Source organism: Moschus berezovskii, chromosome 6 (assembly GCF_049115385.1).
Source record: "Moschus berezovskii isolate FMDL1 chromosome 6, NW_MosBer_1.0, whole genome shotgun sequence".
Classification (NCBI taxonomy): domain Eukaryota; kingdom Metazoa; phylum Chordata; class Mammalia; order Artiodactyla; family Moschidae; genus Moschus; species Moschus berezovskii.
Window position 1 is genome coordinate 80,765,041 of NC_142465.1, and position 27,930 is coordinate 80,792,970.

At 46.3% G+C, this 27,930-nt stretch overlaps 1 protein-coding gene across 5 annotated transcripts in view; it reads left to right on the forward strand.

Moving 5' to 3' along the window:
- USP18 (ubiquitin specific peptidase 18) overlaps nucleotides 1–26,957 on the forward strand; it is a 32,677-nt gene extending 5,720 nt beyond the window's left edge. For 2 of the 5 annotated variants that reach the window (XM_055396061.2, XM_055396062.2), the window contains exons 2-11: nucleotides 6,544–6,654; nucleotides 7,713–7,809; nucleotides 8,794–8,939; nucleotides 15,403–15,482; nucleotides 15,748–15,894; nucleotides 16,220–16,315; nucleotides 16,739–16,906; nucleotides 22,282–22,413; nucleotides 22,885–22,934; nucleotides 24,538–26,957. In XM_055396061.2, coding sequence (XP_055252036.2) covers nucleotides 6,651–6,654; nucleotides 7,713–7,809; nucleotides 8,794–8,939; nucleotides 15,403–15,482; nucleotides 15,748–15,894; nucleotides 16,220–16,315; nucleotides 16,739–16,906; nucleotides 22,282–22,413; nucleotides 22,885–22,934; nucleotides 24,538–24,583 — 966 coding nt within the window. In that variant the 5' untranslated portion in view covers nucleotides 6,544–6,650 and the 3' untranslated portion in view covers nucleotides 24,584–26,957. Of the gene's footprint in view, nucleotides 1–5,278; nucleotides 5,713–6,543; nucleotides 6,655–7,511; nucleotides 7,810–8,793; nucleotides 8,940–15,402; nucleotides 15,483–15,747; nucleotides 15,895–16,219; nucleotides 16,316–16,738; nucleotides 16,907–17,465; nucleotides 17,553–22,281; nucleotides 22,417–22,884; nucleotides 22,935–24,537 lie in introns of those variants that run through there. The other 3 variants (XM_055396063.2, XM_088837226.1, XM_088837227.1) reach the window with 3 other exon arrangements.
- The last annotated feature ends 973 nt before the right edge of the window (nucleotides 26,958–27,930 follow it).

Below are 27,930 nucleotides of genomic sequence, written 5' to 3' on the forward strand. Positions count from 1 at the left end.
TGAAAGACTCGTGACTTAATTGGAATTACATAATTAAAATTTAAATACAATTCTTAAAGATTATTTTGTTTAATATGAGAAGTCTGACATCAATTTTGAAAAGTGTAGAATTCTTACAATCTAACTCTGTTATTCTAAATTGCTTTAAAATTTAATAAAATTGCCTAACATAGCTTTGTAAATCAGCTATATTCTAATAAAAAATTTTCATAAAGTTGTAAGCCAAAAAAGATATAACATTCTCTGTAAACTATTTAGCAAACTTATTCACTCTTTGCTACATGTATTTTCAATTTCTTTTCCTTTTTAAATATTTTAAAATAATTTTATGCATATAATTAGTGGTCCAAACCATTCACTGTTGCAGCATTTTTCTTTTGCAGTGGAAATTATGCTTTAGTGTCTCAATAGAGAAAGTATATGAGATTCTCTACCCTAAGTTGTTTGGATCGTTTGCAGGTGGATCTTCAGATATTAACAGTTAATCCAGGTGACCCCCCTTTGTTACACTGGTCATGTGGGTGGTGACCACAATGACCATTCAATCATGTGCCAGTGCAGGGACACCAGAAAGGACACTGAGGTGGGCGTTTGGTGGTTGGCCTCTCAAAGGCTGAGGCTAAGGAGTGGATGGATCTTCAGTTCAGTCGCTCAGTCGTGTCCGCCTCTTTGCAACCCCATGAATCACAGCATGCCAGGCCTCCCTGTCCATCACCAACTCCCGGAGTTCACTCAAACTCATGTCCATCGAGTCGGTGATGCCATCCAACCATCTCACTCTCCGTCATCCCCTTCTCCTCCCGCCCCCAATCCTTCCCAGCATCAGAGTCTTTTCCAGTGAGTCAACTCGTCACATGAGGTGGCCAAAGTATTGGAGTTTCAGCTTTAGCATCAGTCCCTCCAATGAACTCCTAGGATTGATCTTCAGAATGAACTGGTTGGATCTCCTTGCAGTCCAAGGGACTCTCAAGAGTCTTCCCTAGCACCACAGTTCAAAAGCATCAATTCTTTGGCGATCAGCTTTCTTCACAGTCCAACTCTCACATCCATACATGACCACGGGAAAAAACCATAGCCTTGACTAGACGGACCTTTGTTGGCAAAGTAATGTCTCTGCTTTTTCAATATACTGTTTAGGTTGGTCATAACTTTCCTTCCAAGGAGTAAGCATCTTTTAATTTCATGGCTGCAGTCAGCATCCGCAGTGATTTTGGAGCCCAAAAAATAAAGTCTGACACTGTTTCCACTGTTTTCGCTGAATAGTAATAAAGTGAAGCCATGCTCTGGTACTTCCTACTCCATCTGAAAAATGGAAGTCTCCATACAGTGTTTAGCGTGCGTTCGGATACAGTGCCACTTTCGTCCAGAGCTCTGGCTGTAGATGGGAACGACTGGCCTTTCTGTCAGATCTAGGGTTTGGTATTTTGTCTTTTACAATCTGTCCTTCAGTGTGTGCCCGGGTCTGCCTGCTCGGTACTCTGCTCTGCTGTCTGTCTTCAGCCTGTCTACCCGGTCATTCCCCTGCATACCACTAGGGGGCAGGGCTGACACACCCACATGATTCGGCTTCTGCTTTTCTTGCTGGAGACAGAGCTCTGAGGGAATCTGCCTTTAAGGTTAGGGTTCTTCTTAATTAAATTAATTAAACTGAGTGTCTTTGGGGAAAATTCTGGGAGTGATCTGTGATTCAGATTTGTCAGTAGTAGGTCAGCTCTACGTTCCCTGCTGGGCTGTGTAGTGTGAATGACTCCTTCAAGCCTGCGTCAGACCTGTGTCTTCATGCCTGTGTCTTGGCTCCTCAGACTACTGGCCTTGACTCCAAGTTCCAATTAACTCATTAGCTAGTGAATAATAAACGTTTATGAACCCCTTTCCCCTAGCTGGAACGTTATTGGCAAGTACATGCTTTCTGCTTGTCTCTTCCCTCTGCTTCCCTGTTGGAGGTAATGGCCTTTTTGATCATAGTTATCCATTTAAGAAGCTTTATCTCTCATGCCTGAACAATGTAATATCTCATTTTCCTTGAGTTTGAATTACAAAAGAAATATTATATATTATCTTCTAAGAATTGTCTTTTGTTTGACTCAGCACTATTTCTAAGATTCACCCTTTTGGGACATGTTCACTCAGGTGCAACTAAGGAGATTATTTCACTGTGTAAATTTATTACAGCCCATGTACCCATTCTTCTGACCTTTGGGCCAAGTGCTTGGATTGTTTCCATGTTCTTGCTGTACAAACAGGACTGATGTGAACATTCTTGTATATGTCTCCAGGGATGCATGTAAGAATTTCTCTTTAGAATTTTTTGGGTTGAAGTTAAGGGAAACTAGATGATGCCAACTTGTTTTCCCAAGAGATTGTACCGTTTTACACACCGGTGGCTCAGAAGTTAAAGTGTCTGCCTGCAATGTGGGAGACCTGGGTTTGATCCCTGGTTCGGGAAGATCCCCTGGAGAAGGAAATGGCAACCCACTTCAGTATTCTTGCGTGGAGAATCCCATGGACAGGGGAGCCTGGTGGGCTACTGTCCACGGGGTCGTAAGAGTCGGACACGACTGAGCAACTTCACTAAGTGGTGTATAAGAGATCCTATTTATCTACATTCTTTCCAACACTTGGTTCAAAAAAAATTTTTTTTTTTTCTGCACTGAGCCCTTGCTGTGGTGCACAGGCTTTCTTTAGTTGTGGAGTGCTGGCTCTAGAGCACAGGCTCAGTAGTTGTGTCATATGGGCTTAGTTGTCTTGTGGAGTGGGGGATCTTCCCTGACCATGGATTGAACCCGTGTCCCCTGCATTGGAAAGTATATTCTTAACCATTGGACCACCAAGGGAGTCCCCAGAATTCTTAACCAATGCCAGTTAGACAGTGTAAAATGGTATCTCATTATGGTCAAGGTTTGCAGTTCCCTGACCACTAGTGACCACTTAACTTTTTATAAAACTTCAAATTCTGGAACTCTACATTTTTTCCAGAACTGGACATGAAACAACAGACTGGTTCCAAATAGGAAAAGGAGTACGTCAAGGCTGTATATTGCTACCCTGCTTATTTAACTTATATGCAGAGTACATCATGAAGAACGCTGGGCTGGAAGAAGCACAAGCTGGAATCAAGATTGCTGGGAGAAATATCAATAACCTCAGATATGCAGATGACACCACCCTTATGGCAGAAAGTGAAGAGGAACTAAAAAGCCTCTTGATGAAGGTGAAAGAGGAGAGTGAAAAAGTTGGCTTAAAGCTCAACATTCAGAAAACTGAGATCATGGCATCTTGTCCCATCACTTCATGGGAAATAGATGGGGAAACAGTGGAAACAGTGTCAGACTTTATTTTTTGGGGCTCCAAAATCACTGCGGATGCTGATTGTAGCCGTGAAATTAAAAGACACTTACTCCTTGGAAAGAAAGTTATGACCAACCTAGATAGCATATTAAAAAGCAGAGACATTACTTTGCCAACAAAGGTCCATCTAGTCAAGGCTATGGTTTTTCCCGTGGTCATGTATGGATGTGAGAGTTGGACTGTGAAGAAAGCTGAGCGCTGAAGAATTGATGCTTTTGAACTGTGGTGCTGGAGAAGACTCTTGAGAGTCCCTTGGACTGCAAGGAGATCCAACCAGTCCATTCTAAAGGAGATCAATCCTGGGAGTTCATTGGAAGGACTGATGCTAAAGCTGAAACTCCAATACTTTGGCTACCTCATGCGAAGAGTTGACTCACTGGAAAAGACTCTGATGCTGGGAGGGATTGGGGGCAGGAGGAGAAGGGGACGACAGAGAACGAGATGGCTGGAAGGCATCACTGACTCGATGGAGGAGGGTTTGAGTGAACTCCGGGAGTTGGTGATGGACAGGGAGGCCTGGTGTGCTGCGATTCATGGGGTTGCAGAGTCGGACATGACTGAGCAACTGAACTGAACTGAACTGACTTGGATTCACCTATGCAGATTGGCTCAGAGTCCTTTGCACACTCTTCCCACGTGCTACTCCCCCAACCATTGGGCGTCTTTGCGCATCACCTGTCTTGCCCCTGTTCCGTTCGTTCCGTTCTGTCGCTCAGTCGTGACCGACTCTTTGCGACCCCGTGGACTGTAGCCTACCAGGCTTCTCCGTCCATGGGATTCTCCAGGCAAGAATACTGGAGTGGGTTACCAGTGTCCTTTATTTTAAACCATACCCTTTCCTCCATAATAAACTCAGATCCAGACCCACTTTTCCCACAAAACTTGCCCTTGTGAACATCAGGGAATTTAGGTCACTTCATTTCAACACTGAGTCCTAATGGGCCTCTCAGCCAGTGGCTAAAGTGCAAATGGGTTCTAGGTGTTTAGCTACGTTTATTAAGAACCTTGGGGGAGTTCCCTGGTGGTCCAGTGGTTAAGACTCTGTGTTCCCCATGAAGGGGCCTGGGTTCAATCCTGGTCAGGGGACTAGATCCTGTCCACTGCAACTAAGAGATCCCTCGTGCTACAGCTAAGATCCAGCGCAGCCAAATAAATGTTTAAAACCAAACCCTTAACTTTGTACACTGTGACCTTGTAATTATATTTCTAAGAATCTCTCCCAGATATTGATTTAGCAACTGGTTGTACCTGATGGTCAAGTAAATTCGAAAGCCATAGACTTATTTGCACCAGGATAGGGAAATGATGATGTTCATGAGTTTGCGCAAGCTCTGGAAGATAAAGAAGAGGGAAGCCTGGCGTGCTGCAGTCCATGGGGTTGCAAAGAGTTGGACACGACTGAGCGACTGAACAACAAGGGGAATGCTTGAGCAAACAGTATGGGTTGTGGCCTCAGCTTAGACTCCCGGCAGGCCTGAGCCCTGGGCTGCTGGCAAAGCTGAAGCCCTTTCAGCAGAACTCAGTGAGATGAAAAGGCAGGAGGCAGTGGGAGGCCTGGGTGTGGATCCCACTTCCATGTCAAATCTGCTTGTAGACACAAGGGAACCTTTGTGCGTGGATCGCTGTGTTGGGCAGTGCCCTGCAGACACCTGTGTGCACTCTGGACAGATACAGACAGGCTACGGTGCTTGCGACCTTGTTCCAAGATGCCTCTTGAGATTCCAAGCATACCTGGGGAGGACGCAGAGGTAGCTGAAGTCTGTGCTCTCTGGAGGAAGTGGGTTCTGGTTCACGTGACCTCGTTTACAGCTGTGGTTTTGTTGCATCTGTGACCTTTAGTTGCATCTGAGGAAAAATCAGATACGTAGAGAAAGGTTTTATACCTAAAGATATTCACTGTAGTTTTTTTTTTTTTTTTAAGTAATGATAAATAATTGAAAACAACCAGAATATTCCACAGTGTTTGTTGCTTTATTAGGAATCACTGTGAAATGGTTGATAATGTACTGCTTTTTCTGTCTCATGTTACAACAAGAATTTTCCCAAGTCATTTTAAGCGCTTTACAAATTTTCTTGTGTGCTGATATAGCAACAAAATTACAGACCTCTGTCAATGACCCGTGACCTTGGAAGGGAAAAGGAGAAAGCCTAGGGCAGAAAAGAATGTGTGATAAAGTTTATTATGTGACTGTGCACACATGGGCGTGGTTTTGGGTTCCCAAGGACATTTGCCAGTCAATGCTGGCTGAATGTCGGCAATTCTTGGTGGAGCCTGTTGCGGAGCAGGGTGTATACTGTGTGTGTGTGTGTCTAAGAAAACTCAATAGACTGAGGACCTGCTGTTGACTTGCTCCTCCGTTGAAGGTATCGTCCCAGCTGAGATGATTGTGGGAGAGGTGTGCTGGGGAGCATCCTTGGGAAGACACCAGGGCGGGGGGCAGGGAGAAGTGAGCACAGCAGAGCACAGAACTGCCAGACTCTGCAACAGAGGCCTCAGCTGATCCTGAGGGGAACTCGGGACTGGGTGACCCTTCAGAGCTATCACAGCTTCAGGCAGGTAGTAAGGCCCTCATGCCCCTCATTGTCCAACCCCTGGAGAGGGACTGGGCCAGCTGTCTTCACTGGGGTGAATTCCTCGGGGGCCTCAGTGGGGGGCTGTTGACCACCAACACCCGTTGGCCTGGGGAAGGGCTGCTGTCCTGCCAGAGTCTGAGTGTCACCACCCCCCACCACAGGCAACATAGCTGTTCCCACATCAGGGTACAGTGAGCCAGGTGTTGGGATGGTCCTGTGCACCGCACCCGTGGGGAGTCAACAGCACCCTGGCTTCCCCGCCAAGGAGCCAGTACAAGATTCCTCGGCTCCAGCGTGAGGCAGCCTTCAGGCAGTGGTGCTGATGGCCCCCAGGGATGGTTTGGGCCTGGGAGTGAGCAGCAGGGACACGCAGGTGTGTGGCTTGGACCCTTGGTGAGTGTGGAGCTGTTTGCCTGAATAGAGAGCCCAGAGGTAGGGGGAGAGGTTGTGGCCGTGGGTCCTGATGAGGAGACAGTGGGGACGAGGGACCACGGGGATGGTGCTCGCCGAGCTGTCATTTCTCACCCTAGAGCTTTGTGGCTGGTCTCCCCAGACACTGACCCTCTAAGACTGGTCCTTGGAAGTCAAAACTGGTCACACAGATGTTCCTCCTCTTCATAGAGGGCCCCCCAAGGCCAGCTCATGAGATCTCTTCTGGGAAGTGAGGTTGAGCTGTCCTGAAGACTCCTGCAGCTGCCGTCGGTCCAGGGACCTTGGAGCAACCACTGATGGGTACGTGCTGGGACCCCTGCCGGTCCTGGCTGTCTCCACGTTTCTCAGCAGAGCCCACTGAGAAGGACAAGGCAGAGGAAGCCCAAGCCCACCAGCCGAGACCCCGCTTCTGCTCTTTTGTCTGCATAGAGACGCTTTGCTTGTCCACTGGCCCCATGAGCCATGGAGCCGTGCGGTCCATGAGGCCTGCTCTCTTGTGCCTCCACTTCTGTAGCTGTGAAGTGGGGACTATTGAGCTCCTGAGCACATAGGCTTTTTGGGAAAAATGGGGACTGCTTTAATCCCACGCACCAGGGGCTTCTGCTGAGTGGGGAGTGGACATCTGTGGCCCTGCTGGCCCAGATTCCTGGTTCTTGTTGCCCTAGCATGTACACCAGAGCCCTTTCCCCAGGAACTCTGAGAAAGTGGACTCCCTTCCTCTTAAACGACACACCTTGTGGGGTCTGCTGAGCCCAGGATGGGTGGGAAGAGGGAGGTTGGTGGTTAGTGGGTCAGAGAAATGCTCTCTTGGTTTTTCCACATCCACATACGTTCCCTGTAGCTTCCAGCTTCTTTAGGTGAGTTTAGGTGAGGTGGGTCCCCCAAGCTTTCTCTTGATTTCCTTCCACCATGTGGTAGGGCCTGGGTAGGGTGTTTGCACCAGGGTCTGGAATAGACTGTCTGGGAGGTTGCTCTCGCCCCCGACACTGTGGATGCCCACCGTGACCCAGCTCTGTGGGGCAGCTGCCAGACAGGGCTCCGAGCTCCCCCACGTGCTGCCTGTAGTTTTCTCTTCCCCTGCTCTTACTGCTGCACTGTTACCAGTTTGACAGCAAGTGATGCCCCTTGTGGCGTGTCTCTTTCCTGGAAGGTGGAGACTTCCGCTGCTGTTTCACTTTTTGGAGGCTGGTGTTTCTCGCTAATTTCAGATTTGTTTGCAAGCTCCTTAGTGAATTCTTTGTGCCCCTGGGAGTCCTTCGTAGGATTTCACGACCTCATGAGGGCCGAGAAGAATGTCTGGTGTTTGCTGAGTTCCATGGAGGGCCTTTCTTTCAGTGTCTTCCCTCTGCTCCTTGCAGGCCCAGTCGGTTTGCACAACATTGGACAGACATGCTGTCTCAACTCCCTGATCCAGGTGCTTGTTAGAAATGTGGGATTCACCAAGATACTGAAGAGGTAAGACCATTGTTAAGGCAGATAAATGTGTGTATTGTTTTTTGTCTTCGTTTATTCAGTTATTCACAGTTATTTGGACTTTGAGAAGTCTTCTTTCAAAAGCTGCCAGAGAAGAGATCTTGTTTTGTACAATCTGGACTATACATTGTAATCATCTAGGAAGTTTAAAAAAATGGGAAATGCCGATCCCATCCCAGATATTTGGTTTCACTTGGGGTCTGGATGGGTGTTCAGGGTGGGGCCAAGCATTGGTACTTTCCAGAAAACTCCCCAGATGATTCTAAAATGCAGCCAGACTGAGAACCACTGATTTGGTTAAAAGGAAGTTGGGGTAGTATCAGTGGGCGGGTCCATGAGTCTGTTGATTTTTGTCAAACAGTGCGCACACACACAGACACACACACACACAGAGTATATACACACACGGTATGCACACTGAAAACCCTTCTTCTCAGTGGGTTCTGCCAAGAAGTGTTGAGGCTCAGCCAGCAGTGACTGAGTGGAACACTCTGCCTTGAGCTTTCTCCTTTTCCCGTTTCATGGACACGGGAGGTTGCCTATAATTAAATCATTGCCAGAATACACTGACGTTCCTTCCTGTGTCCTTCCCAGGACTAGATTTTACTTGCTGTTTCCCTTTGAAGTCCTTAGGCTGGGCGTGCACTGTGGACCCAGGACCTACTGCTCCTTGCCCTTCGTCTTGGTGTGATTCTCGTGCAGGGTGGGGAGAGGGTGCCCCGTCTCGAGAGGATACTCTGTAGCTGATTTGCTGACATGTCTGTCTTCAGCCTTGTCTGTACATTTTAGTCATCTGGGAAATAAAAGTTTTGATAAATGGGCCCCACCCCAGAAATCCTGATGTGGTCCTTCTGCAGAGTGGCCTGGACATGGAGATTTTTGAAAATTCTCCCAGGTGACTCTAGTGTGGCCCTGGTGTTGAGAACAGTGGGGTCAGGGATGTTCGTGGCTTTTCTCACCCGGCAGGATAACGGTGCCAGGTGGAGCTGAGGAGCAGAGGAGGAGTGTCCCCGTCCAGCTGCTCTTGCTGCTGGAGAAGATGCAGGACAGCCGGAAGAAGGCGGTGCAGCCCACGGAGCTGGCCTACTGTCTGCAGAAGTACCACATTCCGTGTAAGACAGTCCTCCTGCTCTGGCTCCTGGCCTGGTGCTCTGAGGGGAAGGGGAGCTCTCGGAGGGGTGAGGGGGGCGGAGCAGAAGAGAGGAGAGCGGAGGAAAAGGGGCCTGATGGCCCTTGAGTGCGCAGGAAGGAAACCCTCCTTGTGTTGTATGCCCGTGTGTGGATCTGGAATACCTTAAACAACCCTCATCTCGGAGGGACAGCATTCGTTTCGTTATTCATGTGTTACTTTTCCTTCCTCTCAGTGGAGTAAGTCAGCCTAGGAGTCTCCTCAAAGCTGTCTCAGCTGCAGGTAAAGCATCCTAAAGAAACAGAATAAAGGATTCGTAAGGAGAAACCATATTCTACGAAAGGAAACTCTTAAATAGCTTAGTTTTTTTTAAAAAACAGGCTCAAATGAAATATACGTCACATACTATAAATTCAGTCATTTAAAAGTATATAATTCAGAGGTTTTTAGGATATCACAGAGTTGTAGAATTATCATCACAATCTAAATTTAGCAAATTTTTATCATCCCCCCAAAGAAATCCTCTACCTATTAATAAATTGCTCACCATTATCCTTTGTTTTCTTCTAGGTTTCATACATCTAGCTCTTAGATCTAGACCTGTATTTCGTTTAGAGTTAAATTTTGTGAATGGTGTGAGGTAGGGGTCCAGCTTCGTTCTTTTGTATGTGGTATCCAGTTGTTTCAGCGCCACTTGTTGAGGACTCCTCACTTCTTGCTCAATTGGTCTAGTCTCTTTCCTTATTCCAGCGAGCGTCCTCTCACTTCAGCCATCCTTGTGAGGCAGGCCTGGTGGTGATGATCTCTTAGCGTTTCTCTGTCTGGGAAAGCCTGTGTCTCTCCTTCATTTCTGAAGGACAGCGTTCCTGGATAAAGTTCTGTTTATCAGCAGTTTCTCCTTTCATCCCTTTGTATATACCTTCCTACTTTCTCGGGGTCTGTAAGGTTTGTGCTGAGAATGTATTAATACCCTTGTGAAGTGGGTTCCCTTGTGGGTGACAGGCTTCTTTTCTCATACGGCTTTTAAGATCTCTGATTTAAAAAAAGTTATTTTTGGTTGCTCTGGGTCTTTGTTGCTTTGCATGGGCCGTTTCTCTAGTTTGGGGGAGTGGGGGCTACTTTTCCTTGCAGCGTGTGGGCTTCTCATTGTGGTGGCTTCTCTTGTGGCGGAGCACTGGCTCTAGGGTACGTGGGCTCAGCAGTTGCAGCTCCCAGGCTCTATTGCACAGGCGCAATGTTGTAGCCCATGGGCTTAGTTGCCTTGAGACTTGTGGGATCTTCCCAGACCAGTGATTGAACCTGAGTCCTATCCACTACACCACCAGGAATTCCTGTCTTTGACTTTTGACAGTTTTATGATATATTTTAGAGAACAGCTAGTTGAGAGGAATATGTCTGGGGACCAACAAGCTTCATGAACTTCAATGTCTGAATGTCTCCCCGGATATGGGATGTCCCAGCCACTGTTTCTTGAGATAAGTTTTCTACCCTTTCCCTTGTCTTCTTCTGGGACCCCATCAAAGTGTAGGTTGTTTCCGTGGATTGTAAGTTAGGTTGTTGATTTGAGATCTTTCTTGTTTTTTTAACGTAAGCATTTGTAGTCAGAATGTTTCCTCCAGCTTTGCTTTCACTGCATCCCATAAATTTTGGTATGTTGTGTTTTTATTTTCATTTGTCTCTCATTATTCTCATTTTTTTCTGTTACACAACAATCTGATTCAATATTTCTATACATTTCAAAATGAACACCATAGGTCTAATTACCATGGGTTACCATGCAAAGATGTGACGTAACTATTAACTCTGTTCCCACACTGTACATTTAATACCTGTGCTTCACTTATCTTGCAACTGGAAGTTTGTGCCTCTTAATCTCCCTCACATATTTCTCTCCTCTCTCCACTTCATACTGGAGACTGCTCAGGTTCCTTTTTCGTTGTTATTTAGTTGCTCAGTCATATCTGATTCTTTTGAGACCCCATGGAGTGTGGCATACCAGGCTTCCCTGTCCTTCAGTATCTCCCAGAGCTTGCTCAAACTCATGTCCATTGAGTTGATGATGCCATCCAACCATCTCATCCTCTATCGTCCCCTTCTCCTCCTGCTCTCAGTCTTTCCCAGCATCAGGGTCTTTTCCAATGAACCAGCTCTTTGCATCAGGTGGCCAAATTACTGGAGCTTCAGCTTCAGCATCAGCCCTTCCAGTTAGGTTGTTTGTTTTCGTAGTGTTGAGTTTGAAGAGTTTTTTGTATATTTTGTATCTTTTTAAAATATTTCTTTTGTAAATATTTTCTGTCAATCTGTAGTTTGCTTTCTCATGCTCCTGACAGAGCAGAAATTGTTAATTTTAATGAAGTCCAGCTTATCTTTTCTTTATTTTACTGATTATACCTTGCAGTCATATCTAAAAAAATAATCACCCAAGGTAGTGTAGATTTAGTCTTATATTATCTTTAGGAGTTTTATCCAGTTTTGCATTTTACATATAGGTCTGTTATCTATTTTGTTCATTTTTTTCTTTTTTAGGATATAAGGTCTGTGTCCAGATTGTTTTTTTTTTTTTTTTTCATGTGAATGTTCAGGTATTTTAGTAACATTTGCTGAAAACACTGGTTTCCATTGTGAAAGAGCAGTTGACAATTGTTTCAGTTAGTTCAGTCATTCAGTCACATCTGACTCTTTGCGACCCCATGGACTGCAGCACGCCAGGCTTCCCTGTCCATCACCAACCCTCAGAGCTTGCTTAAACTCATGTCCATCGAGTCGGTGATGCCATCCAACCATCTCATCTTCTGTCTTCCCCTTCTCCTTCTGCCTTCAGTCTTTCCCAAGATCTTTCAATCTTTTGACATTGTTTATTTTGATGTATTTTTGGGCTCTCTGTTCTGTCCCATTGATCTATTTTTCTATTCTTTTGTAATACCACTTTGTCTTGATAACTGAGGCTCTGTAGTCTGATATTAGTCGTCTGATTTTATTTGATTTTTTCCTTCAGTACTGTGTTGGCTATTCTGAGTCTTCTGTCTCTCCAGGTAAACTTTGGAATAAGTTTATCAATATTCATGAAATAACCTTCTGGCATCTTGATGGGAGTTGCATTGAGTCTAGAGATCAGGTTAGGAGGAAGAACTGGCATGTTGACAATTTTTAGTCTTTGTATCCATCAACATGGAATATCTCTCCATTAGGTAGGTCTTTTGATTTTATTCATCAGTGTTTGTAGCTTTTCTCATATGGATCTTGTACATATTTGGTGAGATTTATATCTAAGGATTTAATTTCATGTGCTCTAATATAAATTATATTGTTTTTTAAATTTAAAATCTCACTTGTTCATTGTTGATATATAAGAAAGTGATTGACTTCTGTATATTTGCCTTGTAGCCTGCAATCTAACCATAATCACTTATCAGTTCCAGGAGTTTTTGGTTATTTTGCATTTTCTATGTGAATGATCATGTCATCTGCAAAGAAGGACATTCTTAAATCTTCCTTTCCAGTCAGTATACCCTTTGTTTCCTTTCTTATCTAATTAGCTAGGGCTTCCAATACAATGTTGAAAAGGAGTGGTGAGAGGGAACTTTCTTGTTTATTTTCCTGATCTTGGAAGAAATGTTGATAGTTTCTCACGATTAAATGTGATGTTAGCTGTAGGTTTTATGAAGATGTTCCTTATCAATCTTAGGAAGATTCTGTCAGTTCTTAGTTGGCTGAGAGTTTTTATCATGAATGGGTTTTGGATTTTGGCAAATGATTTTCTGTATCTATTAATATACTCATGTGAATATTCTTTAGAGCCTGTTGATGTCATAGGTTCATGAATTGATTTCTAGTTGAACTAGTCTTGCATGCTTGGGATAAGTCTTGGTTGTGGTGTATAATTCTTTTTACATTTTTTGGATTCTATCTGCTAATATTGTCTTATGGATTTTGAATCTGTGTTCGTGTGAGATATTGAGCTGTGGTTTTCTTTTATTGGAATGTTTTTGTCTGGCTTGGTGTTAGGGTGAAGATGATCTCATAGAATGAGTTGGGAAGTACTCTGCTTCTATCTTGTGAGGAGATTTTTGGGGAATGGGAAGAACTCCTCCCATAAGTGTTTGGTTGACTTCATCAGTGAACCCAGTGGATGCTCTGTTCATTTTTCTCATTCATTTTTCCTTTCATTCCTCAGACTGTATAACCTCAGTTGACCTGTTTTCAGGTTTGATGATTCCTTTGCCAGCTCGGATCTGCTCTTGACTACTTCTGGTGAGCACTTCTGTCCTTGTACTTGTCCAGTCAGGAATTTCAATTTGGTCTTTTACATATTTTTTCTCTGTATTGATACTTTTGATTTGGTGAGACTGTTTTCATTCTTTAGTTATTTTGGGTTTTTGGATGCTTTAGTTCTTTGAACATATAGTAGTAACTAATCTGAAGTCTTTGTCTAGTGCGATAACATCTGGGGGCATCTCAGTGAGTTTCTAGTGATTGCTTTTTCTCCTGTGTGTGCACCATATTTTTCTGTTTCCTTGTGTGTCTTGTAATTTTTTGTTAGAAACTCGACATTTTAGATGATGTGACAACACTGAACATCAGAAACCCCCACAGTGGGGTCTGTTCTTGCTGTTGGTTTTACTGTGGCTGTTCGTTTAGTCTTTCCAAGACTAATTCTGTAACGTTTATATTCCCTATAGTATGTGGCCATGGGAGTTTTTGTGTGGTTAGCTCAGTGTCAGGTAATGACTGGCTAGAAATTTCTTTAAATGCTTTGCACTAACAAGTCTTCTAGTCTTTGCCAAGGGGCCCTGTGTGTTGACTGGGTGCATCTTCAGGGCCCAGGCAGTTTATGACGCTTTGAGCCTCCATTTCATGCCGCACAGAACCTTAAAATCAGTCAGATGGAAGAGACTGGGGTCCTTTTGGGCCCTGGTCGTGAAATTGACCTTCCAGATCACCAGGAATATGTCGGAGCCTTTGAAAGTGTGAGGGTTTCCCTGGTGGCTCAGATGGTAAAGTGTCTGTTTGCAATGCAGGAGACGTGGGTTCGATCCCTGGGTTGGAAAGATCCCCTGGAGAAGGAAATGGCAGTCCATTCCAGTACTCTTACCTGGAAAATCCCATGGACGGAGAAGCCTGGTAGGCTACAGTCCATGGGGTCTCAAAGAGTTGAACACGACTGAGTGACTTCACTTTCACTTTGAAAGTGTGCAGTGAACATCTTATTCCCTTTAAGATCTTTCCTTTGAGTTTCTGGCCAGGCTTTTCTTGCCTTGGCTGGCATGGTTGCCTTAGGTAACTGCATTGTTTATTGTCGCTGAGCATTTTCCGCAGACGCCCTGGGAATACTACAGGCTTTCAGCTCTAAGTCAGGTTAAGTAACAGCAACCTCCTTTAAATGGGCTTTTCCCTGGAGCTGCTGCAAACAGGTCAGATCGTGGGATGCTCTTGGCCAGGGCTTTCCTAGGTGCCCAGTCCAGCCCCGGCCTGTCGCCCCTGGCAACTGCAAGGCTTCTCGTTTTCAAGGCTTCTGCAGAGCATTGAAGAGGGCATGGGAAGCGGCCGAGTTGAGGAAGCCGCAGCCCCTGCTCTGCAGTTTCTCCTGAATTCCTAAGATTTTTGTAAAGTCTTGGTTTTGTTGCTTTTGTGGAAGAGTGGGTTTAGAGAGACCCTCTCTCTGCTGCCCCAGGTATAGCTCATGTTTCTCTAGTTTTCCTAACCGTTTGTATGCCTGGGGAAGTCATCTCTAAATTGTGAGTCCATAGATGCAAGTACTTGGATACTCACCTTCTGCTAGAATGTAGGTTTCCTGGGGACAGGAACTTTCTCTGGCTTGCGCAGTACCTGCATGTAGCAGGAGTGAAGAAAGTTATCGGTTGGGCAGGGCCCCGGTATTTCTCAGATGATTTGGGAGTCCTGGTTCTGGAATGGGCAGGTGAGGCAGGATGTCTCTGCCTGGCAAAGTGACTTGACCGTCTTCATGTCCTGTGTTGGCTCTGGGGAAGGCAGCCTGCTGAAAGTAATTCTCTGGAGAGCTTCAGTTCAACCTGCTACTAGCCTGTTAATCCCTGTTTTGGGATTATTAGCTTGCAATTTGGATTGATTAACCATTCAGTTGGGCTTTCCGGGTGACTCAGATGGTAAAGAATCTGCCTGCAATGCAGGAGAACCCGGGTTCGATCCCTGGGTGGAAGATCTAATAAGTAATGCTCACCAATTATGTGCTGGTTATTGAGTTGGTAAGGGAATTAGACTGACAGACTCTTTGCCTCCGTGGAGCTGACAATTGAGAGGAGAGACAGGCCAAAACAAAATAAAACCCCCAAACATTGAGTACAAATTGTGAAAGTATCACAGAGGAAATGGTGTTAGCAGGTATGAATACTTAGTCTGGCAGCTGGGGCAGGAGGGCATGACTGGCATCCTGGGCCCTTACCCTGGGAATTGGTTTTCTCTTTGGCCAGTGTTTGTCCAGCATGACGCTGCCCAGCTCTATCTCACAGTCTGGAACCTGATCAAGGACCAGATCGCAGACGTGGACTTGGTAAGTCCTAGAACGGAGAGCTCAGAAAAGGAGGGTGCTGTCCTTGTGCACATGGAAACCCAGAGGAAACATGTGTAGAACGTGCACCACAGTTGTGCAGTGTGGCCACTGTGACTTCTCTGCACCTCAGTGAGCAGAGCGGGGCAGCTGCTGTTTCTGGAGCTCTGTGTGGCGCCTCCAGCTCCGAACGTGGCTGAGCTGCTCACTCCGGCTCTCTGCCCCTCTTCCTCCTGCCCACCCCCCACCCCCCGCACACACCTTGCAGGTGGCAAGGCTGAAAACCCTCTACACCATCCGCTTGAAGGAGTCCTTGACCTGTCTTGAATGTACCTCGGAGATGAGCAGAAACAGCAGCATGCTGGCCCTCCCCCTGTCTGTCTTTGATATGGACTGGAAGCCCCTGAAAACGCTGGTGAGGTTCCTCCTGGGGAGTTTGCTGTACCCTGCAGCCCAATGTTGCCAGCGCTCCCTTGCTTCTTTAATGCACCCTTGGCTTTTAAAAACTAATTTCCATTTCCTAAGCATGGGTCTGGCTAAGTTCTCCTTTGATTTGCAGGAAAAATAAATCTCTCCTCCCGCTCCCCTTGTCCTTCCTGATCCTCAACAAGTAGATCCTCTCTGAGATCCTGGCATGTGCACCACGCTGATGTTAGGGGGACCTGGGGAGAATCCTCGTCTGTGGGGAAAGGGGTGGCCCCAGGTGGAGTAACCCTGGCTTTCCCTGCTCCCTGGGGCAGGAGGACGCCCTCCACTGTTTCTTCCAGCCCCAGGAGTTGTCCAGCACAGACAAGTGCTTCTGTGGGAGCTGTGGCAGGAAGACTCGCTGCAAGCAGGTACTTGCTGCTGATCAGGGGCTTCCCTGGTCCGTGGGGTGGGGGGTGGGTTCCCTTGGGGAGGGGGCACGCTGAGGGAGGGAATCTGCCAGGCTGGGTCCAGGATCCTGGGGCTTCTGATGCCCAGAGCTGTGGATGCGCCCCTGGGGCCCCATCACTGTGGGGGTGGGAGAGCACAAGAGCCACACTCAGGCCCACCCTCGCCCGGGCTCAGAGAGCAGACTCTGCAGTCCCCTACAGACCCCTGCGGAGCCCTGGGCTGCTCAAGCCTTCTGTGGGAGACCCAGCAGATTCCAAGGAGGGGTACTGTTCCACTCCCTTCTTTTTGGAGAGGAAGAACGTCCCGTTGGCCCTGGTGCTTCTTGGAATTGACCTGTTTCAAGTGCCTGGGACTCATCTCCATGGTGACTGTGTTTTTTCCAGGTCTTGACACTGACCTACCTACCCCAAACACTGACCATCCACCTCATGAGATTCTCCATCAGAAACCTGCGGGCAGAAAAAGCCTGCCACTCATTGTATTTCCCCCAGAATCTGGATCTAACCAATCTCCTTGAGACAGAGGGAGAGCCCTGCAGTGCTGAGGAGCAGGTGAGGGCCCTCGTGCTCCTTACACACACACACCCCACACACACGCACCTTGGCCTCGTCAGAGCCCATGTCTTTTGTCTGTCTCCCTCCCCACCCCTATCAGACACCGTGTCCTTTGTCTGTCTCCTTCCCCTGAGCTGCCCAGCATCACACACACTAGAGATGAGTTTTGGGTTTGGGGCGTCATCCTCTCCTCTGGCTGAGCTCAGGACGCACAGGGAGGAACACTCATCAACGCTTAGTGTGATTCGTGGAAACATACTCACACATTCAAGAAACACTGATCTTTCAAATAAGGAGTTTAGAGTCTTCTCGAATAACAGCCATGGGGTTTCACATTCCCACCAGCTTCACATTCCCACCAGCGTTGCTGTTGGCAGCTGCGTTTCTGTTGAGACTCAGAAGACTTTATTTCTAATGACTGGATTTGTGCTCAGCTACCTCGCAGCACTGATGGAAGGAACCACACTTCAGAACCTTCCTTTTACATAGGATGTGCCACAGGTGACCTGTGTCCTGGGTGCTAAGCAGCACCAGCCTCACTTCCTTCTCCCGACAGATTACACTCGCCTTGGGGATAAGAAAGCAGCCAGCACTTGAGGCCAAATTGATTTAGAGTAAAGTTGGATCCAGTTGTCCTGAGCTAGTAAGTTGTCGGGAGATTCTGAGAAAAGTGACATAAATGTCTTTTCTCCATAGGTTTAAAATCCTACATTTATTGCCATATATACATGGGTCAGTTTTTGGACTGTCTGTTTTGTTCCACTGGGCTGTTAACTATCCATGCTCTAGAACTATGGGTTTGTTTTTTTTTTGAAAATTGAGGCCTGACCATGTGTTTGAGCGGCTCCTATTATAACAGGTTTTCCTTCCCTGTTTGGGGCATAAGATTCTGTTCTTTCCTTCTAGTTTCCTTATTTCCACTTGCACAGCCTACCTAATGAAGTATCTTAAAATTCTTTTACCTTGAAAAGACGTGTGAGGAATTATATAATGTCTCCCTATCTACCAGCAGCCTAAGCAGTTGTGCAGACTTACAACCAGTCTTTCTTTACTTGCACCCATCCTCCTCCTTCTCGAAACCTCTACTGGGTTATTTTGAAGCAAATCTCAGATGCCATGCACGTCATTTGCAAGTATTTCATTATGTCTCTCTAGGGCTTCCTTGGTGGCTCAGACGGTAGAGTCCACCTTCAGTGCTGGAGACCTGGGTTCAATCCCTGGGTCAGGAAGATCCCCTGGAGGAAGGCATGGCCACCCACTAAAGTACTCTTGCCTGGAGAATCCCCGTGGACCGAAGCCTGGCAGGCTACAGTCCATGAGGTCCCTAAGAGTCGGACATGACTGAGCGCCTAAGCACACAGCACACGTCTCGCTGAAGAAGAAGCACACTTTTTCCAAACATGACCAATTCCATCTCATGATTATGTAACGTCCTCTAGTATCCAGTCAGTATGTGGATCTCCTTGACTGTCCTGTAGGTTGTTTGCTGTGTGAATCTGGATCCACATAAAGTCTACACTTGAATTTGCTTCAGTTTGTTCCCTCCCTCCCTTGGCCTTTCTTTCTTCTGTAAGTTCTGTTTCTTTGTTTCTCTCCCTCCTTTTCTTTTCCTTGAGATGCATTTGTTTGGAGGGTTTTGTTTATACCCAGAATTGGCTGGTGGTCTTGTTTGGTGTGTTCCTCTCTTCCTTGTATTTCCTGTAAACTGATAGTTCCATCCAAAGTTTGCCCCAGCGTAATGTTAAAAACCCAGCGTAATATCCTCACATGAGAACAGAGAATGATTTGAGCCCTCCCTTTTAGGGACCAAGCTTTGCTTTGTCAACTGAAATATATAGTCACAACCTGAAAGTAGAGAATTTGGTGGGAATGTTTAGGACTCAGAGTCCCAGAGACAGTATCTCAGTAGCGCTGAGAAAACTGCTCCAAGGAGGCAGGAGGGCAGTGAACCAGTGAGGTTGCTCAGTGGTGTCCGACTCTTTATAACCCCGTGGACTGTAGCTTACCAGGCTCCTCCATCCCTGGAATTTTCCAGGCAAGAGTACTGGAGTGGGTTGCCATTGCCTTCTCCAGGGGATCTTCGTAACCCAGGGATCGAATCCAGGTCTCCTACATTGCAGGCAGATGCTTTACCATCTGAGCCACCAGGGAGTCAGGCTATATACAAGTTTGCAATGGAGGGAACAGGCAGTCTGAACATCAAAGATCAGGTATTAAGTTAAGGAGTCTGGCATTCTATGTATGGGAAGACGCAAGCCTCTGGACTTGAATTCATTCCCTTCATGTGCACCTCAGCTACCTGAGCTCCTCAGCAAATCCTGTTTCCTTGCTTACCTTGCTTCCTGCATCCCCCCCACAGCAGTCACTGTGGGGGTGGCAGCATCCGCTGGACCTCAGTTTTGGAGAGCCCTCATTCACATTTGGAGGCCAGAAATTGCTGATGGCAGTGACTTTCTTGTTTATTAATAGGCAGAAGATATTTTCATTTCACAGTTTGTACCACCCTCATCCTGTCCCCTTCATAATCCCATTTCAGAGTCTCAGGTAAGGGACATTATTTGACTGTATTGAGAAGAAAAGTACAATTTTCCTGACTCTTGTGGAGATCTTGCTCAAAATGAAAACTCTCACCACTGTTTCCTTTTCACAGGGAATCGTCTCTTATCTAGCCTTTCTGAGACCAAAGGGAGCAGGGTTAATTACCCCAAACCTGGTGACTATGCTGGTCTTTCCCTTACCGTGATGCTCTCTTACTGATTCTGCTCCGCTTCAAATCTGCCTCCTCCAGGCCTCTCTCCTGGGGCTTCGTTCTCTGCTTCTGGATCCTTTCCTGCCCATTTTTATTGGTAGTTTTCATCGCATTCCTTTTTATTACCATTGTTCAAATGTCTTCTCATTAGTTCTTATGGTTTGAAAAATCTGAAACTGAGGACCTCTGAGTCCCTGTCCCCTACCCAGGTCTCACTGTTGATCCCCAAACCAGGGTGTCCACCTCCGGCTGAGTCCTGAGAAACTCGCTGTCTTCATCCCCAGACACCTCTGTTCCATGTGTGACTTTATAGCACCAAAATCTTCCTAATTTCCAAGACAGGAATCTGGGGTTCATCCTTGCAGTGCCCACTACTTACTCCTCCCCACCGTATCCATCAGTTGCAGAGTGACTTACTGTTTTTCCTTGACTTTGCACAAATCTGTCCCCCACTTCCTCGGTACTGGAGTCAAACGCTGGCGCTTCAGAGCCAGGCAGGCTTGGGTGGAGGTCCCACCTCTCGATGAGCTCTGCATCGGACGTGAGTCACTCTACTCCCTGAGCTCAGATTCCACGTCTGGAAAATGGAATTGATGCCAACACCTCATATACAGGTTTGCCGTGGATATTAAATGAAGTAGTACATATGAATCACATTTATCTCTGAACATGGAATCCTACTTAGTCATTAGCTCTCATCAGATGCAAAATCCATTTCAGTATGCATCATGTTAGGTGAAGACATACCATATTGTCTAGGCATTGTATGTCTTGTTCTGAAGATGTATTACTATTATTTTAAACAGTGGACCTCCAGGGAAGTCCCCATAGCATCTTTTTTGAAAGTTTTATTTATTTTGACTGTACTTAGGGTCTTTGTTGCTTTGTACTGGCTTTCTCTAGTTGTGGAGATCAGGGGCTACTCTTCATTGTGGTGAGTGGGCTTCTCATTGTGGTGGCTGCTCTTGTTGTGGAGCACAGGCTCTAGGTGTGTGGGCTTCAGGAATTACAGCTCCCGGGCTCAGTAGCTGTGGCTCGCGGGTTAGATCTGCAGCATGTGGAATCTTCCCAGACCAGGGATTGAACCTCTGTCCCTTGCATCGGCAGTTGGATTCTTATCCACGGTGCCACCAGGGAAGTCCCTGAAGATGTATTATTAAGTGAACTGCAAAGTATTTCCTGCTTCTAATTCTTACACCTCTCGTGAAAGATGTGAAGACAGTTTTCTCTCAGTGGCTAGATATATTTAGGCATAGTTTTTATATACAGCATAGGTGTGTGAGTATGTCTGTAGTTAATAAAATTGTCATCACGAGACTGCTAAAGGCACTGTAAAATCATAAAAAGCTGTCACTTTTAGCAAAGCAATAAATAATACAAATCTAACAGAGAACCAGAATAATAATGTTTAAGCCTGTTTTGAAGTAGTTCACTTGAGCAAGTATGTCATAAAATATTTGCGTGTGTTGCTAATGGAAATGTTCACTTTTCAAATTTTATATTATATATACATTTGTATATCACCTGTCATATAACAATTCAAGGATGCTATTAATATTATAGCATATAAATTATACATTTATGCTCATTATTTTTCTTACAGCATATGAACCTTCAGTTCAGTTCAGTTCAGTCGCTCAGTCATGTCTGACTCTTTGGTTTCTAAAGAAAAAAATGATAGACTCAGCATCTAGATATGACTCTTTAGTTGGTCAGGAGGAATCAGAAACATTTAATTCACAATGCAAAGTAATTTTTTCTTTGAGGGTGCTTTATGATGTAATATGTGGAAGAATATTGTATTTGAAAGTGAAAGTCGCTCAGTTGTGTCCGACTCTTTGCGACCCCGGCAAGAATACTGGAGTGGGTAGCTGTTCCCTTCTCCAGGAGATCTTCCTGACACAGGAACTGGGGTCTCCTGCATTGCAGGTGGATTCTTTACCAGCTGAGCTCCAAGAAAATATTATATTTAAATCATGGAAAAATAAAATATTAGTTCACTTTTGGGGAAAAAATGTATGTGAAGACTTAGCCAAATGCTGAAAGCTAGCTGGTGATTATCGTGTTAATAATGCTTGTCGTCTCGTTGCGCTTCTTGCAGGTAGCCAGTCTCAGCACTTCTTCCTCTCTCAGCTGTGATTGCCTCACTTGGACTCTCAGGCCATTTTCCTATCCCTTCATTCTGGTGTTCTCAAACACAAATCTGATGCTGCTGCTCCTCTGCGCAGAGCCTTCCGAGGCTGCCACTGCTGGGCTGTTTTGACTCCTGACTTGGCCTCAGTGGCTCCCTGCACCCCTGTTCCATCCCTCACCACCATCCCCCGGGCGTGCTGCCAAGCCTCCACAGATCCTTCAGGATCAGTTTCAGCACATTGTCTCTGGGGAGCTTTCCTCAACTGCTCGTTCCTTCTTGTTTTGGGGTAGAGCCTGGTTCCCAGATTTATCTGTAAACCTGGTAAGAAACCTCGCTTCACAGCTGTGCTGTAATTAGGTATGAGCATCTTGTGGTCAGAGATGGTCTTCTGGGGCCCTGGGCGCACCAGTGCCCGGCAGAGAGGCACTGAGAAGCAGAGGGTCGGAGGAGGAGGTGTGACGGGGGTCCCTTTATCGTTGTGTCCTTCAGCGTGGAGGGCACTATGAGCTGTTTGCTGTGATCGCCCACTTGGGGAATGCTGACTACGGTCACTACTGTGCCTACATCCGGAGTTCTGTAGATGGAGAATGGTTCTGCTTCAACGACTCCAATGTTTCTTGGGTGAGAAGCGTCCTCCCAAACTGCCTCTTGCCCTGGGTTCTCCATCTCTAATGGGTTCTGAGCCAGGACTGGAAGGCCATTGAGACCCAGACACACTGAGGTTCTGTTTTCTGTATGGAGGGGGGGCCTTTGTGAAATTTGAAGCCCTTTACTGCATGGAGCCCCATCTGGTTTACAGCTCTGCTCAGTCTGCTTAGCTTAGCGTCCCGGTTTCTGGAATTCTCAGCTCAGGGCCCTGCAACCTTGTGCTCTGGGCTAACCTATGAAGGCAAGAAGCACGAGAAAGAGTTAAAAAATCTGGGCCCGGCTTAACCAAGTGTAGACAATGCACTTGAGGGACTCAGTGTGCCGTGTGCCTGTCACTAGGTGATCGGGCCTGGAAGTAGTCAGACTGGTCTGTCTGGGGGAGGGAGGGCAGCTGGCAGCACCATCACTCTGGCCACTTAACCTGGTTTGTCTCTGTCTTTGCAGGTGTCCTGGGAAGACGTCCAGTGTACCTATGGGAATCAGAGCTACCGCTGGTGAGGAGGGCTGGGTGGTGGGTCCCCTGAGCTCACGCAGGGCATCTGTTGCTGTAGGAAAGGGCTGCCACTCACCTTTGGAGGCCCAGAGAATATGCTCAGCCTTGTCTTGCAGCCGCATCCACTGTGCTGCTCCTCTCCTAGTTTATTTTTTAAATTTTTTTCATAGATAAAGGTTTGAAATTACGTATGTATTTTTAAATTAATTAAAAAAAATTTTTGTTAGTGCTGTATCTTTGTCGCTTTCTCTAGTGGCGAGCGGGGGCTCTTTGTTGCAGGCACGCAAGCTTCTCACTGTGGGGGCTTCTTTCGTTGCAGAGGACAGACTCCAGAGCCTGCGGGCTCAGCAGCTGTAGTATACAGGCTTAGCTGCTCCACGGCACGTGGAACCTTCCAGGACCAAAGATGGACCCCATGTCCCCGGTACTGGCAGGTGGAGTCTTCCCCAGCACTGGCAGGTGGAGTCTTAACCACTGTACTGCCAAGGAAGTCCTCCTCTTGCAGTTTAGACCCCACAGTGCTAAAGTGTCTGAGGCTCCCAAACATCACACCATCCCTGGCTTTGCACGTGCTGTCCCTTCCCCTAGTTTGTCCCTGAGGCAAACCACCTTCATGCTTCCGTGCTTGTGCTCATGCCTGCCTGCCCTGTAATGCCTTCCCAGCACCATCCAGGCAGGTTTGCAGAGTCTCGCAGGTGCTTTCTGTCTTGTGCTCACCTCTTCACAGCCAGGACCATGCTGCTCGCTCGGTCATCGTTCACCTAAGTAACATTCTTTCTCGTTAACCATGAACTCTTCGGAGGCAAGGATCTCTCTTGTCCTCCTCCGTTGTCTGGTACGGAGGCTTGACTTTAGTCAATAGCAGTAAATATTTTGTAGAAAATCAGTAATACGCAGAGGGGAGGCTGGAGAGGAAAAAGCTGGGCAGAGATAAAGCAGAGACTTTGCAAGCTTTTTCTGCAGAGCTTCTGGGTTAAAGGTGACATTGCACACTGAGTGTGGTGTGGGGCGTGGCCCCAGCTGCATGAGTAGGTCTTCACTTGGAAACTGATAAATTGGGTGAAATTTGTGCTTGAAATCCTGCACTGCCCCCTTCCACCTGCTACTTTCCCTCTTCTCCTTTTCTTCTAAGCATGTCCCTTAGATATACTCCCTTAGATACACACTTGGTCACCTTTTGGTTGTCAGTGATCCCCTGTTATTTGGATCAGGGTTTGGCAGACTTTTTCTGTCAAAGGCCAGAGAGCGAATGTTTCAGTTTCTGGGACACGCAGTCTGTGTCTCGATCCTCGGCTCTGCTCCTGCCACACAAAAGCAGCCACTGGTGGTACGTGAGTGAGCATATGTGACTTTGTCCCTGTTACATTTACTTAAGTTCATGGGCTCATAGTTTGTCAAGCCCTGCTTGAGATGTTAACTAATAGCTTAACAGTAGTTATTTACCCGGGTCCCCAGTTTTGTCTGCTCTGAGCTGATAGATAGATGAAGACCTGATCCAGTAACCCGGGAGGTTTTCTGACAGGTGTTCTGTCATGAAGTAATAATGTAGTAATGAACTGTGAATGTTTTGTCTCATTTTTTTCTTGCACTTTTTTTCTTTCTAGGCGGGAGACTGCCTATCTCCTGTTTTACATGAAGACTGAGTCCTAATGGATATTCCCTAAACCTTTACAGACCTTCAGAGTATCATCTCCCTTTTCTGTTCCTATCTCTGCAGACTCTTGTAAGATTCTGCAGTGAGGAGAGGCATCAAACTGTTTACATTTTATTTATAATCCGTGGTGATTATTAAAATATTTAGCAGTGACACTACACAGGTCTGGATCGGTCAGAATGGGTTCCACTTGTGGACTCATGGCTGGGTCAGGTCTGGATTGTTCCTGTTGCACAAGGCAGTGATCCTTTAGGTGGGAGCTGCAGGGTCCGGTTGCTCCCAGGGGAGACACCAGGCCAGTGCTTGTATCAGGAGGCAGTTGGATAACAAAGGGCTGTGGTCAGGAATTATTTCAATATTCTATAGCTAATGTGACTGTACTGGTAGGTACTGATTGTATATCATTTCTGTTTATAATTTTAAAAACTTTTAGGGCTTCTCTAGTGGCTCAGTGGTAAAGAATCCACTTGCCAATGCAGGAGACATGGGTTTGATCCCTGATCTGGGAAGATCCCACGTGCTGTGGAGCAACTAAGCCTGAGCACCACAACTACTGATCCTATGCTCTAGAGCCCGGGAGCCACAAGGACAGAACTCACATGCCCTAGAGCCTGTGCTCCAAAACAGGAGAAGCCACTGCAATGAGAAGCCTGTACACTGCAACTAGATAGTAACCCCCGCTCGCCACAACGAGAAAAAAGCTCTCGTGGCAACAAAGACCCAGCGCAGCCAAAAATTAAAAAGAAAAAATTTTAAATGCATATTACATGAAATTCAAGTGCCTTGTAATTGTTATTCATTTATTTGATAAATATGTGTTGATCGCCTACTCTGTGAAGTGGTACGCCAGACACAGTAATGAATACAATTCTTTCTTTCTCTCAAAAAGAAGTTTTTAATTTAACGGGGGTTGATTAAAATACACGATACTGAGGGTTTATGCTACAGGAATTCAAAGGAAAATAAATGAAACTGCTTCTGCTGTGTGCCCATAGGAGAAGCCTGCAGGCTGGAAGGGGGCTGAGAGTGAGGACAGTCTGTTTACATGGGGAAGCAGACCCAGTGGCATGGCTCAGGGTTCAGAGGCCCTCCACACGCAGGTGGGGCTCAGCACGTTGATCTTGCTCCAGGCTCAGAAGTTTGGGTCTAACTTAATAAGTAATGAAGATTTCTTTTTTTTTTTTTGGAAAGTGTTCAAAAATGAAAGGAACACTTAGTGGTGTTTCAGTAAAATGGATTTGCTGGTGACATGGGTTAGAGACAGGGTGGCAGCATGGGTGGACAGGCGTGCAGTCCCTGGAGCCATGTCAGAGGAAGAACGTGAATTGTGAGGTGTCCAGGGAAGGGAAACTCTGCACCAACCTGGGGAGAAGTGTGTGGACACCCCCCCACCGACAGAGGAAGTGACTCAGTCATTCACGTGTTTAACGACTTGTTCGAGAATTCATGTTTTGTAAGTGGCAGAGCTGAAACCTCCAACGTGAAATGAGGGTGATTTATTCTTTTTATTGGCAAGAATTTAGCCACGCGAGAGTGAATTCTCACCGTGTAATAGCCAAACAGTGTAGTCACGGACGCATCCTCTTCCTCAGTGCTGCTGCTGCTGCGTCACTTCAGTCGTGTCCGACTCTGTGTGACCCCATAGACAGAAGCCCACCAGGCTCCCCCGTCCCTGGGATTCTCCAGGCAAGAACACTGGAGTGGGTTGCCATTTCCTTCTCCAATGTGTGAAAGTGAAAAGTGAAAGTGAAGTCGCTCAATCGTGTCCGACCCTTAGCGACCCCACGGACTACAGCCTACCAGGCTCCTCCATCCATGGGATTTTCTAGGCAAGAGTACTGGAGTGGCTTGCCATTGCCTTCTCCGATATAGTGCTAACTGTCGCTAAACAGGTGTGTGTATATTCTCGTCTCTACCGTCACAAACTATCAGAAAGCACTTGGCCGAAAGCCACAGAAGCTGTGTTTTTTTTCTTGCAATCTGGAGGCTGGAGTCTGAAATCAAGGTGTCACAGGTTGGTTTCTCCAGGAGGTTGTGAAGGAGAGTCTGTCCTGCCTTTCTTCTGGCACCTGGTTGTGCCAGCCCTGCTTTCATCCCCGGCGTGGACCTGAGTCCCTCTGGCCTCCATCTCCGTCTTCACGAGCTGCCTTCCCTACGTGTGTTAGTCGAGGACACCAGCCATGGGTTAGGGGCCATCCCAGTGTAGCGTGACCTCGCCTTCACTTGGCTAGTTTCATCATTCTGAGGTTCCAGGTGGATGGGAATGTTAGGGGACCCTATTCAGAGTAATAAAATGTATTGATCCCTCTAGGCCTTATTCTAGGCGTTGACATGCATATTCACAGCTATGAATAATTTTTACATCATGAATTCTACTGGACAAATTATTCTGCTCATTGTTTTTTCTCATAATAGTGTCTTACGAAAGTTTCCAAGTCTGTATGTAGATGGAAAACATTCTTTTGAATTGTTACATTTACCCCATAAATAGATGTATTATATTTTTTCCATTCCCAATATTTAGGGCATTTCCATTTTTTCACTATTTAAAGTGCAGAGTGAATGAGTACCTTTAGATGTGTTTTTGTACATGAGTGTTTCTGTAGGTACTGAGGTGTGAAATTATGGATCAAAGAGACTGAAGGGAGAAGTTACGTGTAGACTTCCAAGTTAATAGATCATTTTTAATGTCCTGGATTGAAGGAGAAGAAAAAGGAATCAATTGACTTGAGTTTCTGGAAGTAGCTGATTTCTATGCTATTTTGTTTCTTCTGCAAAGTGCTGCCTTACTCATCCATATATCCATTTGTCCAAAAATCAAGGTTCACAGTGATGCCTGGTGCCTGACCTTGTGTGAACTTTGCTGTGGTCTTGTTTTGAGGGTTTGAGGTCTGTTGTTATTTCATCCCCATGTACCCCTGCTGTCTGCCACTCCAGACTTCTTCAGCATGTACACCCAATATCTTTGTCCCCTTGTTTTTTCCTTAAAAGTATCCCTTTAAGGAATTCCCTGGTGATCCAGTGATTAGAACTCCACAGGGTGAAGGATCATGGGTTCAATCCCCAGTTAGCCACCCAGGCCAAGGCCAAGTTCTGCCTACTGGGGTGCCCACAACAGTCTGCCCACATAGAGTTCCCACAGACCATACAGCTCCATTACTGGTGACCAGACAGGAGTGTGTTGTTGGGCCCTATAGAGTGTCTCCTATATGAGGCCACTTCTCCATAACAGGGGAGCATAAGCAACCTACATAACATACAAATAAGCACAGAGATTTAGGCAAGTTGAGGCAGCAAAAGAATGTCTTCCAAACAATGGAACAAGATAAAATAAGAACTAAGT